Genomic DNA, 16,902 nt, shown 5'->3' on the forward strand with positions numbered 1-16,902 from the left:
CTATTCTTCCTTAAAATTTTTAAGGTTTTGTGGAGGTTCAGGGTTGACAATAGTTGTTGTAGTTGTTTAGTCATAAGCATGGGAAATTTTCTCCTTCGAGTCGTTTCCGTAATTCTTCCGGCTATGTTTTTTAAGATCTGTTCACACATTTTAATGATTTTTGAACTCAAATTGGAGTAGTGATTTTGGTCACGCCGAAACAGGAAGTGGAGCAAAAAAGCGAGTGGTTTTGCGGCGTAAATATTTTTTGCTCTAATTTCAAAGTATAGTGATAAAACGGTGTTTGAACAAAAATTCGCTTTCTCACTAGTGGTTTTTTTGTTCACATGCGGCAATTTCACTTTGATTTCAACTTTTTTTTCGATTTTTTGGATTGGGTTTGTTTCTAAATGGTTTTTCCAATCCATTCATAGTCCTTTTTAGATCTAGTTTTCTGTTTAGTCAATGACAATTCTTTGAATTGTACGTCAGGACTTGTCCTGCTATGTTTTTTTCTTTCGTTTATTTCGCGATTTTTGTTACGACCATATGACGTCACAGCCACTTCAAATCTGCTTTTTGTTCATTCGTTCATGCAATTTCTACTGAATTGCTCGTGTGACTTCATTTTTTGCTCTTAGTGAAGTGAATTGTTTCTGTTCATTTGCGTGATTAAATTTTTGGTCACACTTGACTTACCTCACTCACAAAAATGACTTCCTCACTTTGAAATTGACTCTTATTTACTTTAACTCAGAGATAAGTTCAAATGGGTGTGTGTCATTCTAAATGAAGTTGATTAGAGAGCAGCTAATAGAGGCAGCAAAAAATACAGATTTTAATCAAACTATAACATATCAGCCTTCAATGAAAAAGACGGTTTTTTTTTGGTCTGTCCTTTTTGTTGATTTTTTGAGACTGCAGATCTAGGAAGCTATTGCGGCTATTTTCTGGCAATCTGCTAGCTATGTTCATAAATATGAGTTTTAAGTGTAATGTGGTTAACAACAACTGCTCTAATTAATAACAGTTTCTGATATTTCTGGACCTCGTGATATTATGATCCATCGGACTTTTTCCACGCAACGGCAAAACAATTGAAATAATTCATTTTCTGTTATATACAATTTTTGTCTTCTCTAATTTGCTCTTCTTTTAAATAGTGCATGTTTTGCAGCCCATCAGATACCAATCGAAATCGACCAATTGCTGCTCCCATTCCTGGCATAATCAAATCCGAGCATGCCACCAGTGCGCAGCCATCAACGGAACCATCAGCCGTAAATTGGGGCGAAGAGGAACCAGCAACTAAAACCCATCAGAGTTCCCGTCTGACCTCGACCTTCGAGGAGAACAATTCAGAGCTGTCTCTTAACATCGGCAAGACAGCAGAGTTCGCAGTCTCTTCGCATAAGTTCTTCACGAACCAATTGCAGCTTCCGTCTCATTGTGTCCCCCTCAGCAGTTCAGTACCCAACACATCATCTTACGGAGATCAAGTTAGTCCCTGCTACAAAATAAAATTTTTAACCCAGTTATGATGAGTACTGATTAAGCTCAGTAGGGTCAAGAGTTTTTGTTGATAACTAATGACCGACCTGAGGTACGCAAACGGCTATTATTTAGGCTGTCTCCTTTTTATTACTACTTGAAGAGGAGTCATGATAATCCGTTTTTACCACCGGTCGCTTGACAGTCGTAAAGTGCTTTAGTTGATAAGGTCTGTTGAAAATAATTAATGTGACGTAACTTATATAACTTACGTAGAACATTTTAAAGAAAGTCAGCAATATTTTAAAATTTAGTAAATTTGAATAAATTTTTGTCGATTTTTCGTCGGTTTTTTAAAAAAAATTTTGTCTATTTGTTCTGATTATATTATTAATAGCCGCGAAGCGATAGCTGCTATCATTGAGGACATCGTGTTTTTTTTTAATTCGTCGTCTCCCTCGATGATTCTTCCGACCCTTGACTTTTTCAATTTCAGTGACTTCTATGCTTTGCAGTTTAGATTGGTTTGCGTGACATTTTTTCTGCTTATAGGTCAATTGCGTGATTTTCCTCACTGAAAAAGTGACTTCTGAACTCACTTAATGAACTTTGAATTTTATGAACATATACTAGTTAAAGGTCAATAGTATGCATCTAAGTAGTGCTTGAGTATTAGTCTTGAGTTTTTGATTTCGAATAGTAATTTTGAAAAAGCTCGATAAGGAGTTTTCCTTATAGAGTTTATGTGTCTCGCAAAGCATCAGAATCTAACCGTCCGAATCTAACCCAAAAAGAAAGTTAGTGGTCTATTAAAAGGACTGGTGGTCAATCTGTCTATTTTATTTCTAGTTGTTTCAATTCCATGAAAGGCCAAAAGCGTCTATTGCGGCTATTTTCCGGCAATACGCCAGCTACGTTTCTCGCTGTAATTTCGCTCATCAAATTATTCTAGATGAGCTATTCTACAGATGGTTCTACTATGAAGAGGCAGTTGAAATCAAGACTTGGCACTTTTCTATGAAATAAATACAAATCTATTTTTTGAAATTTTGTTCTTTGCGGTTTTGTTCTTTGCAATGTTTTTCTTTGCCTTTTGTAATTGTTGCTTTAAGGTTTTTTTACCGATTACTGAATGAGTGAATGATCCAACAAGTATTTAAGTCAAACAAGGCACTTTTTTACTGAAGTAAACTTTATAATTTTATTTTTTTCAAGTTTGCTATTTGCGTTTTTTAATTGTTCAGTGTTTTTCTGTCAGGTATCGAGCGCCTGAATGATCTCGGACAAAATGAGTTTGAATTTTTCTCCAAATAATGATTGGGAAATTGCTTTTGCTTTCTTGTTGAGAATTTTTCGGGCAATTTTTAAAGAGAAGTTTTATTGATTTTTTCTTCATCTTTTTTCCGTTCCTGGGTTTTTCTATATTAACCGACTATCTGTCGTTTGGTATCCTTTTGTTGCAAGCTACTTGTATTACAAGGTCTTTGCTTACTTGTATTACAAGGTCTTTTGCTTTTTTGGCAGGACCAAATTTTTGGAGTACCAACTTAAATTGTGTGCTATGTCAGTTACTTTTCGCATGATACTTTTCCTGTTATTGCATCAAAATGTTTTTACAATGATTTATGGGGTGCATTAATGCGAGCTTTGTCAGTTTTCTTCATTGAGTCCTTTTCCGGAATTATGATGATGGTGGTAACGCCGCATCAGGAAGAGGAGCGAAATTGCGAATGTTTTTTTTTGCGGCATGAGTTTTTTTCACTTGTTTTAATGTTGAGTAAACAATATATGAACAAAAATTCGCTTCTCCTGCTGTTGGTTTTTTGTGCACCTTGCGGCAATTTCACTTCGATTTTCTGTCTTCTATTTTCGTTCGGATTTTTTCTGAATGCGTTTTTCCAATCTCTTCATCTTTTCTCAACTCTCTTTTGCAAAAGTTTATTATGTCATTTGCGTGATTAGATTTTATCTTACACGACTTACCTCTTAAAATGATTTTTGCACTTGAAAACTTAAGTTTAATTTTCAAATTAGTTAAGCTCAAAGCAACTCATGTGTATAATAATGTCCCTAACATAAGGGCCTTATTATTGAAACGCTGAATGTTTTTTATATAGTTTTTTCTACAGCGTCGAATACTGCTACAAAGGCCTTTATCTGTTTCTATCTGTATTATACGGCACGCAAGTTTATTTCGCTTTTTTGGAGCTATTCCGGTAATGTACCGGCTATGTCTTTTGTTGAAATAATGCAAGTTGGTGTGATTCCCTTATGGGGGTGTACATATATTTGGTGATAAGAATATTTATTTTCACTTTAGTTTAAGCTCCTTAAACTTTTGATTACGTTCCTTTCATTCGATGTTTAATGCCATCGAATTTTTAGCTATCTGTTTAATCAACGTCACTTCTTCAGGTAGCGAAATTTAGGCCAATGATTGTGAAAATTGGGTGTCAATAATTGCTGTCAAAAATTGAGATCAATTAATAATTTCCATGTAATAGGGTTTATGTAAATTAGTGTTGAAAAAAATTGTCCATGCTTTGTAACTCACAAACTGTACAGACGCAAAAGATCCGAGTTTTTTTTTACTTCACTGTTTGTAAATCATTCGATCTGTCCTGAAACCACAGATCTCAACTGAAATGACAATCTGTGTTGAAGCACCCGCAGTACCCCCAATGAATGAAAATCATTCACGAAATTGCACCGGACATTTCTATTTACTCAGCAATTGTTGGCTGATGTTTAATTAGGTCCCTTCTGTTTGACATGCAGTCAATTTATGTCGAGGTAGTTTAAGTTGAACTGGTTTTAATGTTGCTATTAGTGAGGTTAATTCTACATAACCTTATCTAGATAAGCCGGCCCCACCTTCGAAATCAATCGATTGAACAGAAAAGTACTTTATCTTTTTGAACTCAAGCGCTGATCAATTTGAATTTCGCCTTATTGCTTTCTCTCTGCTTGATTAAAGGCTAAATAGTTCAAGCCTTCGACCCATTAATTCGTTTATTTAATCATTTACTGGTTGGTTATAAAGTGGGTTTATAAGTCATCTCTAAAAGTTTTGTAAGTCATGATTGATGGACCGTAGCGGAGATGGACGTAAGATGCCTGGCCACCTGTCGCTACCGTCGGTAACGGTGTCCCAGGTAATCATATTCTTAATTGCTCTTGAACGAAGTTCATAGCAATTATTGTAAACGTGCGTGTCTTTTTTAAGCAAAATTTTCGCTTGACAATTTTGACATTTCGAGTGACTTTTACGCCCTTGACTTTTTGCGTTTCGCGTGATTAATGGCCGCCCTCATCTTCTCAGCCGGTTATTATAGCGCTCCTAATTTTTTTTACTTTGTCGAAGTTTTTTTCGTTTTACCATTTTGCCGCTTTTTCGACATTTTGCGTGAAATCTTTTTGACTTCTGAAGGCTAGTTTCTCTCTTCTCTCATTCTGCTTAAAGTGAATTTGAACATCAGTTGCTCAACGAAGCAATTCAAAATGAACAGAGTCAGTATACAAAATTGAGGTCAGAAATAGAAACGGGATAAACCCATAAAGCCCAATTTTAGATGCCCGCTATTTGAACGTCGTTCCTATAAGTCTTAGTTACCATCTCTTATGCTTATTGGTTTTGATAGTAGCCCCTGAAGCCTCTCTCTAAGAAACAGGAGTATGTTCAACTACGAAATGCCATCAAAATAAATCGGACTTAAAAAATTTTTTGTACAAAATATACTTTTTTTCAATATCTATTCTTTCAATCCCAATCATGCTTATTGGAATCAACGGTGGCTATTTTCCGGCAATCTGCCGGGTATGTTCTAAAAATCTCTCTCAATCACAATTTCAAGCAGCTGAATTCAATTCGCGGCAATTTATTAATAAAAGTCAAATGATAAGTGCGCCGAAATTGGTGCCATTTTTTACTTTAAATCTTAATAGTTGTATATGCTTAACTCTAATGTGGATACTTGTTATGGATTAATGTTTACCTCATATTTCGGTTATGTTCTATCGAGTAAACTAGGAGTAACCGAAAATAGCAATTTTTATTTATAGTTTATGTAGCTGAATCGACAAACTTCAATGAAAGATCTTTTCTGGTCATAAGCAATCTTTCATCAGTTTCGATACATAGTATGTCATTTCTCCGTTTTCATGCGCTGATGGTGTAGTAAGTCATGCTAGATCGTATCAGATAGTCTTGTAACTGCTTTTTCGTTTAAAAATTTTTCAGCCGTCTTAGACCGGCTGCTTTTGAAGTAGTTGTGAAAAACAATTGCCAAGTGAGCAAATTTTGTTGTTCACTTACAGCTTTTTTGTATTCTTTTTTTGATAGTCTAAAAGCTCTTGGAAGGGGAAGCTACGGGGAATTCTTCTCCTAATTTGAATATTTTTCTGCTATTTTGCTAATGTCGTCTATTTTAAAGATTTTGGACCCATTGTTTGGTTTTAATAGCTGCGAAGCTGTAAGCTGAGCGAAGCTATATTGCGGTGCTCTTGGTTTTTTTGTTTCGTCGTCTGACGCTCTTTTTTCGTTCTACATTTGTTCACACAGCAAAGCTGAAAAAGTCAGATTTTCTGAATGACTTCTTCCTCTCACTAACAGCATTTGCGCGCGTGAAGTCATTTCTCACTCGCTTTAGCAAAAGTTTTTAGGTTATTTGCGTGATTAGATTTTGATCAAACGTGACTTACCTCACTCAATAAAACGACTTTTACACTTTAAAACTTAAGCTTAATTTGAATTAGTTTAAGGTCAAAGGAACTCATATGTGTAATAAAGGTCCCAAATGAAAAGTCTTCTGCGCAATGAATTTTAACAAGCTTTATTAATTTACACTATAGCTTTTTGAGCGGCGTCGATAACTTTTTAAACTTAAATCTGTATCTGTTTCTATCTCTATCATATGGCACGCAAGTCTATTCTTTCGCAGCTATTCCGGCAATCTGCCGGCTATGTTATTGCATTTATCATAAACTGAATGGAAGCTTAATCCTGGTAGGCCTTTTTAAATAAGAACTGAGTAAAAATTGTATAAAAAGGCCAGGTTTTGTTTTTCAACTGAATTTGACAATTTTGGCAGACATTTTTGAGCTGTTTTATGGCCTTTCTAGTATTGGGTGAATAATTTGATAGTCTAAATTGCATGGAAAAAAGTTCTGACTTACCTCACTTACTGTTTCAACTGAATGGAGTACTGGAGAGCTGAAAATCGCTCTCTCATTGAATTACGGTGTGCCTAAAGATTTCAGTATATAGTCACGTGTTTCAATGTCTTCCAGGTCAAAAATGGTGAAAAGTACTTCTTTAATAAAGTTTTTCCTGCTTTGCTCTTTGTTCTGTGTTTTAGGAGTACTGTGTATCTGTTCAAAATTAGAGCTAAGTGGTGCCAAAATCTCGGGATGTTTTCCGTATGCGCCCTCTCAATACGTTATACGTTAGGTCACTGCATTAGGGAAAAATTTGTTTACCTTAGTTCGCAGCTTTTTCAACATTTTGCGTGAAAGTTTATGACTTCTTTAGTTTAGTTTAAGTCTTCTTTCATTCTGCTCAAATTGCTTTAAAAATATAGTTGCTCAGCAAAGCAATCTAAAATGAACTGATGCAATGTCGAAAAAACAAAATCAAAAATGTAAACGGGGTAAACCCTTATAGACCAGTTTTAGATGCCTGGTATTTGAATTTTGTTTTAATGAGTGTTTTTTAGCAGTTCTAATTTTTATCGGTATTGATACTAATCCATTTATGCCCTCATTAAGAATTAAGAATCAATTTGTTTCTGAAATGTTTTTCTGTTTTAATCTCAATCGTATTTCTGGGAACCAATGGTGGCTACTTTCCGGTAATCTGCCGGGCATGTTTTAAGACTTGAAGTTACAGTTCCTAAAATGTGCATCAATAAGCGCCTTGTCGAGAATTATCAGAGTAAACAAAATTTTATCTAAAGCGCGTCATTTTGAATCTATGACACGTACTTCCAAAGTTCAGAAGTGTAGTTTTTAAAAGTAATTTTAATCAGAAGATAAAATATTAAAACCAAATATTAGGTTATAATAAAACTTGGACCGTTAAATAACCAGCAGTGGCACCACTACTGAAAATTAGGTAAAAATTCTAAGAATGTAGTATTACTAAAAAGATGGATGTTACTTTGGCCGCCTTAGGAAACTTTGGGAAATAGATTTGATAATCGAATTAATAAGGGAGTACAATGGTTGATTATAAATTAATCAGTTTTTAAGTTTTCAGTTTTCGTTCTTGATGATATCTGATGTTTTTCGTGTTGCATACTCGCTTGACTTTTTGTTAACCATGTCGAATCAGCATAGGGCAGTGCTATATAATAGTGCACATATTGCAAATAATCAATTGTGCATCAATATTGATGACAATGGAAGACATTCGTTGTGTCATTCATAGCAGAAAAGTTGCATCAGAGAATTTCTCTCTACTCTCATTCAAATTAATCAAAAGGTTTGTAATGAATATGATCTTGGATGACTGTACTCCTCCAATGATGACTTGGATGACTCTGCGGGTTGATTATATCAACAAAATTGTAATGCTATTGTGAGCACAGGATAATAGAAATCGCAACTGTCAGTTGTATAGGTTTCAAATCAAACGTCATAAGCTATTCAATTCGACTAAATAAGTTAAAATGTTAAAACACTCACGTGCACGTTCTAAAATGCCGAAAGTCTGCAGTGCCAGAAGTCAAAATGCCAGAAGTTGCTACTTAGCCAGAAGTTGACTTCCGCTGACTTTTCGTCATTTTAAAACGTGCGCGTTTCGTGTTGTAAACACGGTTAAGTGACTCTACAGAAGTCACTTCAAAATTCTGACTTAATATCTTGAGCTGCTTCGCGGTTCTCGATAAACGCCAGAAGTTCTCAGTGATTTCAAGCAGTTTCACGTAACCATTACATGAAATGTCACTAATATTGCCGTTTGTTTTAGGAAGACGTAGATGACGTTGAACTGCTGCAGTACAATTCTGCCTCTAGAGGACTGGAGAGTGAGAGGAACACTTTGGGACCTGTCCCTGGCTACTCTGGAACAGCTGTAACGACAGCAGGTGTTCCTGGAGGCAACAATGGTGGTACGCAAGGTTCCAGTCGATATGGTGGTCTGGAACAAGCTCTGCATCATAAACTCTCCTCGGGTTCCGCACCATCGGACTACAACTACTACCAGCGAGGTAGTTTTAAGTCACGCACGTAATGAGGATAATCAACAACACTCAATTTTTCAGTGTGATTTTTTTACATTAAATGCCAGAAGTTAAAACGCTCTGCACGAACAATAAACTTGTTTTTAAATTGTTAAAGAACGGCCCATATCGACTGAAGAAATCCGATGTTTTGGTGTAGTAAATTCGTAATAAGAGCTGATGTCACTATTTAATAGATTGTGTATAACAGTTCTGACACTAATAATGACTGGAAAAGAATTAAAATGCTTTGTCGAAGTTTGCTTTACTTATTCAGTCTTTGTCAAAGTATCCCTAAATAACCTAGAAATGGGAAAGATGTACAATGTATTTCGTTATTATATGCATTCATTTAACATTACAATAATCTCATAGTTGAAGTTCTCATAAGGGCAGAGCGTTGTTGAAAATTCGTCCCGTTGCTGTCCCTTTTAAGTCTCTATTGCTCTGAAGTAAAGCTAATATAAATTCGGTTGTAGAATTAGTGATCTGTAGCGCAGTGGTTAGTAGTTGTGGCTGTGGATTGGGAGGGCAGTGGTTCGAATCCCGGCGGGGAAAATTTTTTTTGCACCCATAATTTGATCTAGGCTACAGCCCCTGAATTAAATTGCCTCGCCTGTCGTTCAAGAGCAATTCTTCCGACATTTGTCGGTTTATGTTTATATTGAGTACTTGGAGAAATTAAGTCTGTCTTTCTTTTGTGTTGCCTTCAGGTGGTGAAGGATCTCCGACTTTCTACACGGGTGACGTAACAGGTGAAAATGCTCCCACTGTTGTTCCTTTGCGGGAGTGGTCCAGGGGAGGGGGAGCGGGGGTTGGGAATTTGGGTGGTCTTCTGTGTGGGGCAGCTGCGCCCACTGATGGGGCAATGGCAGCAACCACTGGCGGGGGTACTGGAGGGGCTGCTAGTCCGATAGGAAGCAGTAGACCACCAAGTGCACCATTGTCTAGGTGAGGAATAATTTGGGTTTCTTTCATAATGACCTGTTTGTGCTCTTGTGACTAAGTATTGCTTACCAAAATAATTTTAATTTTTTAATCTTCCCAAAGCATCAATTGCATCAGCATATATAACAAATGTTTGCATTAGTAGTAAAAAAAGAGTTGAAAAGTATAAGTAATGAAAAGTTATAAATAAGTAGTGAAAAGTTATAAGGAGTGAAAAGTATAAGTAATGAAACGTTACAAATAAATAGTGAAAAGTTATAAATAAGTAGTGAAGAAGTCTATATAAGAAGTGAAAAGTTATTAATAAGTAGTGAAAAGGTATAAATAAGCAGTGAAAAGTTATAAATAAATAGTAAAAAATATAAATAAGTAGTAAAAAGTTTAATAAGCAGTGAAAAGTTATAATTAAGTAGTGAAAAATTACAATTAAGTAGTGAAAAATTATAAATATGTACTGAACAGTTATTAATAAGTGTTGAAAAGTTACAAATAATTAGTGAAAAGTATAAATTGTGAAAAGTATAAGTATTGAAAATTTATAACTAGTGAAAAGGTATAGATGAGTAATGAAAAGTTATAAATAGATATTGAAAAAATACAAATACGTAGTGTAAAGTTAAACAAGTAGTGAAAAGTTTTAAATAAGTAGTGAAAAGTAATAATTAAGTAGTGAAAAGTATAACTAGTGAAAAGTTGTACATAAGCAGTGAAAATTTATAAATAAGTAGTGAAAACTTATAAATAAGCATTGAAAAGTTATAAATAAGTAGTGAAAAGTTAAAAATAATTAGTTAAAAGTTATAAATAAGCAGTGAAAAGTTATGTAGTTAAATGAAATCAATCATTACACGACTTTATGCGACTGAAGTGGTTGACTGATCCAAGCAAATTGGTGCTAATGGAAAAACGAAATATAAAACATAGCAGGACAAGTCCTGACGTACAATTCAAAGAAATTTCATTGACTAACCAGAAAAACCAGACCTAGAATCGACTATGAGTGAATTGAGAAAACAATTTTTAAAAAAATCAGATTAAAAATAAGAAAAAAACAGAAAATCAATGTCAAAATTCCGCATGTGAACAAAAAAAACACTAGCGAGAAATAATAATTTAATTCAAACAAAAAACTAGGCCTAGAATGAGCTGTGAATGGACTGGGAAAACCATTTAGAAAAAAAATCTGATCCCAAAAATCGAAAAAACAGTAAAAATAAGAGTGAAATTGCCGCATGTGAACAAAAAACCACTACCGAGAAAGCGAATATTTGTTCAAACACCGTTTTCTCACACTACTTTAAAATTAGAGCGAAAAAAATTCACGCCGCAAAACAACTCGCTTATTCGCTCCATTTCCTGTTTCGGCGTGACCAAAATCACTACTCCAATTTGACTTCAAAAATCATGAAAATGTGTGAACAGATCTTAAAAAAAGCAGCGCCCCAATACAATTCAAAGTCTTTGCATTGTAAAAAACTTGATTCCTTTACATGGCCTATGATAAGTGAATTTTGTCGCTGCAGAAGTGATCTTCATAGTTCAACAGTTGCATTGTTTTTCTAAAATGAATTTAGAGAATTTCATACACGGTTAAGGAGTGAAAATGCTACAAAATATCCGAAAAATATCAAAAGTGTTTGTTTCAATCAGCGATACGTGTATCAACATGGCGATTTGTTTTTGTTTAATCTATTAGTAGTAATAATCAGGAATTGCTTCCTGTTGTTATAAATACAAGCATCATGGATTATATACAGTTTTTTTTTAGCAAAATGTGTTTTCAGTGAGGACACATTTAGATTGTCTGGTCGGTTTCAACTGCCTCTTTTACTGGGGCTTGAATTCTTACTATGACTACTAATGCAGATCTTTTTATTTTAGAAATTTGTGAGATTAATTTTGAAAAAAATGTGAATAGTAACTGAGTTTTAAAAAAGAAAATTTGGATTTATAGCTTAACACTTTGGATTTTTAGCTTAACAAATAAGTAAACATGAGCAAAATTTTTTGGTTGACTGCTTGAAGCCTGATTCATTTTGTCAAGAAAAGAACTGTCAAGGTTGACGACATAATCAATTTTGTGGTTTGTGATGCTATTTTTCGGAAGCTTGTTGTTAGTTGGTGAACTTTTAAGTTTATTGTGTGAACTAAAAGTGGAGTTTTGTTTCGGTTATGAAACAATTTGACTCAAGTATAAAGTTTCGTCTCTGAATGCATTTCATAATCAGTTTGAAAACCTCGTGAACATGTAATTCCCTGCACAGTAATTATTAAGTTTTTCGCGGATATGAACAGCAGTATCAAAGGAAAATTACTCTTAAAATTTGATTGGTTTTTGCATCAATCTTATGAATGTTTATTTTGATTGCAGTTCCTTATACTAATATACCATATTGGATCACAGGTTTCATGTATGTATTGAAAACTCTTATCATATGTCCTGGAATCAGCTTTTTTGCAGCTTTTAAGATATCCCACAGGCTTTCCTTCGACCCGTTTGCTTTGTTCTCAAAAGTATAAACTGCTGTCTATCGTCACTCCTAAATGTTTCAATGATTTTACGTTTTTTTAAAGTTTCTTTGCCAATTTGGTTTTGTTGATTCGTTTTAGAACTAAATTCAATTGTTTTTTGGTGTTATTTGTTAATTTTTTTGTTCTCATCCCACTTTTCTGCTTCACATAAGCCTTTTGGGTGTCAGAATTTTTAAATGTTGTAAGGTTCTGTGCATTATCTGCAAACAATTGCTTCTGCTGGGGAAAGCTTTCTTTCATATCATTCACGCTGATAAGGGATAGAAAAGGTGCTAAAATACATCCCTGGAGTACTCCCTATTTTACTTCTGATAGCTTTGATGACACTTCTTGCCCCTCGACGAATTGGTTTTGAAGGTTTAGGTATGACTCAATCAATGTGTATTTTGGACCTCTCATTCCATGATTCAGACCTTTTGCTAATAAAATGCTTCGGTGAACAGTATCAAAAGTTTTTTGTAAGTGTAAGAACATGCAGTCCGTTTTTTGCAGTCAGGCAGGACTCAACTGGCGTAGTGATTGTGTCCAACTACACTTCTGTGCTTTTGAAATCCAGATTGTTTACTACTAATGAGAATAAAGTTGTTGAAATTAAAGGCTTTTCAAAGGATGGAATTATCTTGCTTTTATCTTTCTAGAATATACTTCTTGTAATAACTATAAGACTGTCGATATCCAAAAATTTCTGTCACAATTTTGTAATTTGTGTCTTGGCTTTTCTTTTAAACTTTCTAAAGGAGGAACGGTCAAAAATATTTATCGTAGTTCAAACTTTTCTGTATAGCAAAGAGGCAAGAGACATTAAAATTGATACATATCATTGATACGATGTTTTTTATCACCATAGGTAGTTGCAGAAGATCTTTGTTCCAAATAAGTTCATGCGTAAACTAAGGTGCTTCAAATGGATTGGTCAAGTTTATGGAAATTTATTGGAAGTAGTTCTGTATCTGTGAACGGTGGAAAACTAAATCGGTGCCATAATTACCGGTTTTTAATTGCTCTCAAACAAAGATTTCAGCAATTATTTTAGTCCTGGTGGTCTTTTATGCGATTTTTTGTACTACAGAGTTGCCATATTCTTCTGGCCATATCACCCCCTCCACCACCTTTTTCTACTCTTTCCGCCTTCTATTAATTAATATTAAGCTAACCTCCCTCATCTCCCAGGTAACTACTGACGGAGGTGACTATTCGCCAGTCGTGTGAGAGGATTTCCCCTGACGGTATGTTTGCATATATTGTTTTCCTTTTCAGAGCTAGCAGTCGTAGTGATGCGGATGGAGGTGGAATGATGACGGATGAGGACGTGGATGATGGTGCGGATGTGCCAGTTGTGATTCCAGCCATCAGTCTGGGTATCTGCGCCATGCAGAAGAAGACTGATTCCAAACCAATGAAACAGATCCTCAACAGACTCAAAGTGTTCGAGTACCTCAACGTCGTCATTTTCGAAGAATCTGTTAGTCATGTACAGGCGCACCTTTTTGTCCAAATATGTAGTCTTTTTTGAAACACATGGTCGCCAGTGTTTAAATGTATTTTAAGAATGTTCATTCCGTTCTACTCTGCTTTGAAAATTCCTTGTCAGATGTTGCGTTGTAAATACATGTCATTAATTCCTCTCAAACGAAGTTTGTAGCAATTATTTTAGTCCTGTTTGTCTTATTAAAAACTAATTTTGTTGGTCCTGTTTGTCTTATTAGAAGTAATCCTGTCCTTTTTGTCTCACTTATGCAATTTTTTTTGCTTGATCGATTTTTTTGTTTGGCCATTTGACTTTTCGTCCTCAAAAACGGGATAAACAGGTAAAGCCCGAAGGCATTAGATTGCTGTTCGCCTGCAACCACTTGCTAGCACCCCCTCTAACTGCTTGCATCCCAACCCCCAAACTTTCTTCGCCAAGCAATTCATGCAGTTTTGGGACTGAACGTACGTAATGTCAGTTTCACGTTTATTAGAGAGAAGTTTTACAATCCAAAAGATTTGGATCGTTTTTGGGTACTGTCTTTTTTACTGATCTGTTCACATTTGTTTTTATAGCTGCAAAGCTGTAAGCTGAGCGTAGCTATATTGAGGTGCTCTTGTTTTTTTACAATTCAAAGAATTTGAATTGTATTGGGGCGCTGTCTTTTTTTTAAGATCTGTTTACACATTTTCATGATTTTTGAAGTCAAATTGGAGTGGTGATTTTGGTCACGCCGAAACAGGAAATGGAGCGAAAAAGCAAGTGGTTTTGCGTCGTGAAATTTTTTCGCTCTAAATTTAAAGTGGAGTAAGAAAACGGTGTTTGAACAAAAATTCGCTTTCTCGCTAGTGGTTTTTTGTTCACATGCGGCAATTTCACTCTGATTTTTACTGTTTTTTCGATTTTTTGGATCGAGTTTTTTTTAAATGGTTTTCCCAACCCAATCACAGCTCATTCTAGGCCTAGTTTTTTGTTTGAATTAAATTTTCTTTTCTCGCTAGTGGTTTTTTTGTTCACATGCGCATTTTGACATTGTTTTTTTGTTTTTTTTCTTATTTTTTGATCTGAGGTTTTTTAAAATGGTTTTCTCAATTCACTCATAGTCCATTATAGGTCTAGTTTTTCTGTTTAGTCAATGAATTGTACGTCAGGACTTGTCCTGCTATGTTTTTTGTTTCGTCGTCTGACGCTCTTTTTTTCGTTTTTCATTTGTTCACACAGCAAAGCTGAACAAGTCAAATTTTCTGAATTACTTCTTCCTCTCACTAACGGCTTTTGCGCGCTTGATGTCATTTCTAACTCTCTCTAGCAAACCTGTGACTTACCTCACTCAATAAAATGACTTTTGCACTTTAAAACTTAAGTTTAACTTGAATTTGTTTAAGGTCAAAGGAACTCATATGTTCCGTTAAGGTCCCTAATAAGAGGCTTCTGCGGGATGATTTTTAACAAGCTTTATTAATTTATCGCTGAATGTTTTTTACCTAGCTTTTTGAGCGGCGTCGATTTTTTTTTTCAATTTAGATCTGTTTCTATCTCTATTATATGGCACGCAGGTCTATTGTTTCGCATTTATTCGGGCAATCTGCCGGCTATGTTTCTTCTAACTGATATTACTGTTTTATTATTTTTTTCCACCCTTGAGTTCTTCATTTTTCTTTTTTTAGATTCTCTCAACCAGAATTTTAAGCAGCGGAAGCAACTCTTGGCAGTTTGCCAAAGTTTCAACTAAAAGTACAGCAATTTTTTTTTCAGTCGAAACTTTGGGTTTAAATTGGGAAACAATAAACAAGAATTTGAAATTAGACCGTATGTTAACTATGAAAAAGTGTCAAATCAGTTTACAGACATAGGAACATGTTTCACTGTCTCATAAGATTGCATTGTTGTAGGTTATCGAAACTCACTCTGTAAAGCTATATTTAGTATAAACTACTAGATTTACTTATTTTACTTATACCAAACAGAAAAACCAAAGAACAACGAAATTGAGAAATTTTTTTGTTCCTATAGTGTTTTGGAAAAAATAGCCATTTGTGTGCGAACGTGATTCTCTTTCATAAATCGGGAGAAAACTCCTTTTTGATTGTTTAATCGGTTAAAATCACTTCCGCAAAGCTTCCGACTGAACTTGTACAGTGCTGGTTTTAAAATGGTTACCTGACTCTGCATAAGTCAATTCGAAATTCCGACATTATATCTCGAACCGCTTCGCGGTTCTCGAAAAACGCCAGAAGTTCTCAGTGACTTCAAGCAGAGTCACGTAACTATTACTTGAATGGCTATCCTAATCTGTGCGCTGAGAGGGAGGCTCAGTAACGTGCGTTCGCACGTGATTTTCCGACCCCGCTCAAATACATTTTATGACTTGATTGTCTTTCAAATGAGGCAGAGATGGAAAAACTTTCAAAATTCATATTTTCGAAAGTATTGTATCCATTTTAGATATCACTTGAATTTCAAACCACTGAACAAAATAAATAATGCATCGATAGAGGACCGATTATACCTGCCTCTTTAGGTGATGAACAGACGAAACAAACAACAAAATCAATTAAAAACAACAATCTTAATTACGACCAATACTCCATGTCTATCTATTATTTAAAAAAAAAATACTTCAAATCAATATTACGAATTCAAAGTGGCATCAGATGAAAATTTAACTGAATAAATTGACTTGCATTTCACCAGAAATGTTATTTGGCGTGCTTTTTCCATAGCTGCGAAGCTGTAAGCTGAGCGGAGCTATATTGCAGTGCTTTTGCTTTTTAGATTTCGAAGAATATTTTTATTGGGACGCTGTCTTTTTTTGAAGATCTGTTCACACATTTTCATGATTTTTGAAGTCAAATTGGAGTGATGATTTTGGTCACGCCGAAACAGGAAGTGTAGCGAAAAAGCGAGTGGTTTTGCGGCGTCAATTGTTTTGCATTAATTTTAAAGTAGAGTGAGAAACAGAATTTGCTGTCTCGCTAGTGTTTTTTTGTTCACATGCGGCCTTTTGACATTGTTTTTGTTTTTTTTTGGCCTGATTCTTTTGTTTATTGTTTTTCTAATCCAATCATTGTCCATTCTATGTCTAGTTTTTTTATTTAGCGAATTAAAGTTGTTTGAATTGTATGTCAGGACTTTTGCTATGTTTTTTTGTTTCGTCGTCTGACGCTCTTTTTCATTTTACCATTTGTTCACACAGCAAAGCTGAAAAAGTCAATTTTTCTGAATGACTTCTTCCTCTCACTAACGGCATTTGCGCTCTTGACG

At 35.0% G+C, this 16,902-nt stretch overlaps 1 protein-coding gene across 4 annotated transcripts in view; it reads left to right on the forward strand.

Moving 5' to 3' along the window:
- Positions 1–16,902, forward strand: part of LOC142343261 (uncharacterized) — a 158,683-nt gene that overhangs the window by 10,475 nt on the left and 131,306 nt on the right. For all 4 annotated transcript variants that reach the window (XM_075395050.1, XM_075395049.1, XM_075395051.1 and 1 more), the window contains exons 3-6: positions 1,157–1,478; positions 8,438–8,678; positions 9,404–9,641; positions 13,428–13,632. In XM_075395050.1, coding sequence (XP_075251165.1) covers positions 1,157–1,478; positions 8,438–8,678; positions 9,404–9,641; positions 13,428–13,632 — 1,006 coding nt within the window. The remainder of the gene's footprint in view (positions 1–1,156; positions 1,479–8,437; positions 8,679–9,403; positions 9,642–13,427; positions 13,633–16,902) is intronic.

The sequence above is a fragment of the Convolutriloba macropyga genome, chromosome 7 (assembly GCF_964194025.1).
Source record: "Convolutriloba macropyga chromosome 7, txConMacr16.3, whole genome shotgun sequence".
Classification (NCBI taxonomy): domain Eukaryota; kingdom Metazoa; phylum Xenacoelomorpha; order Acoela; family Convolutidae; genus Convolutriloba; species Convolutriloba macropyga.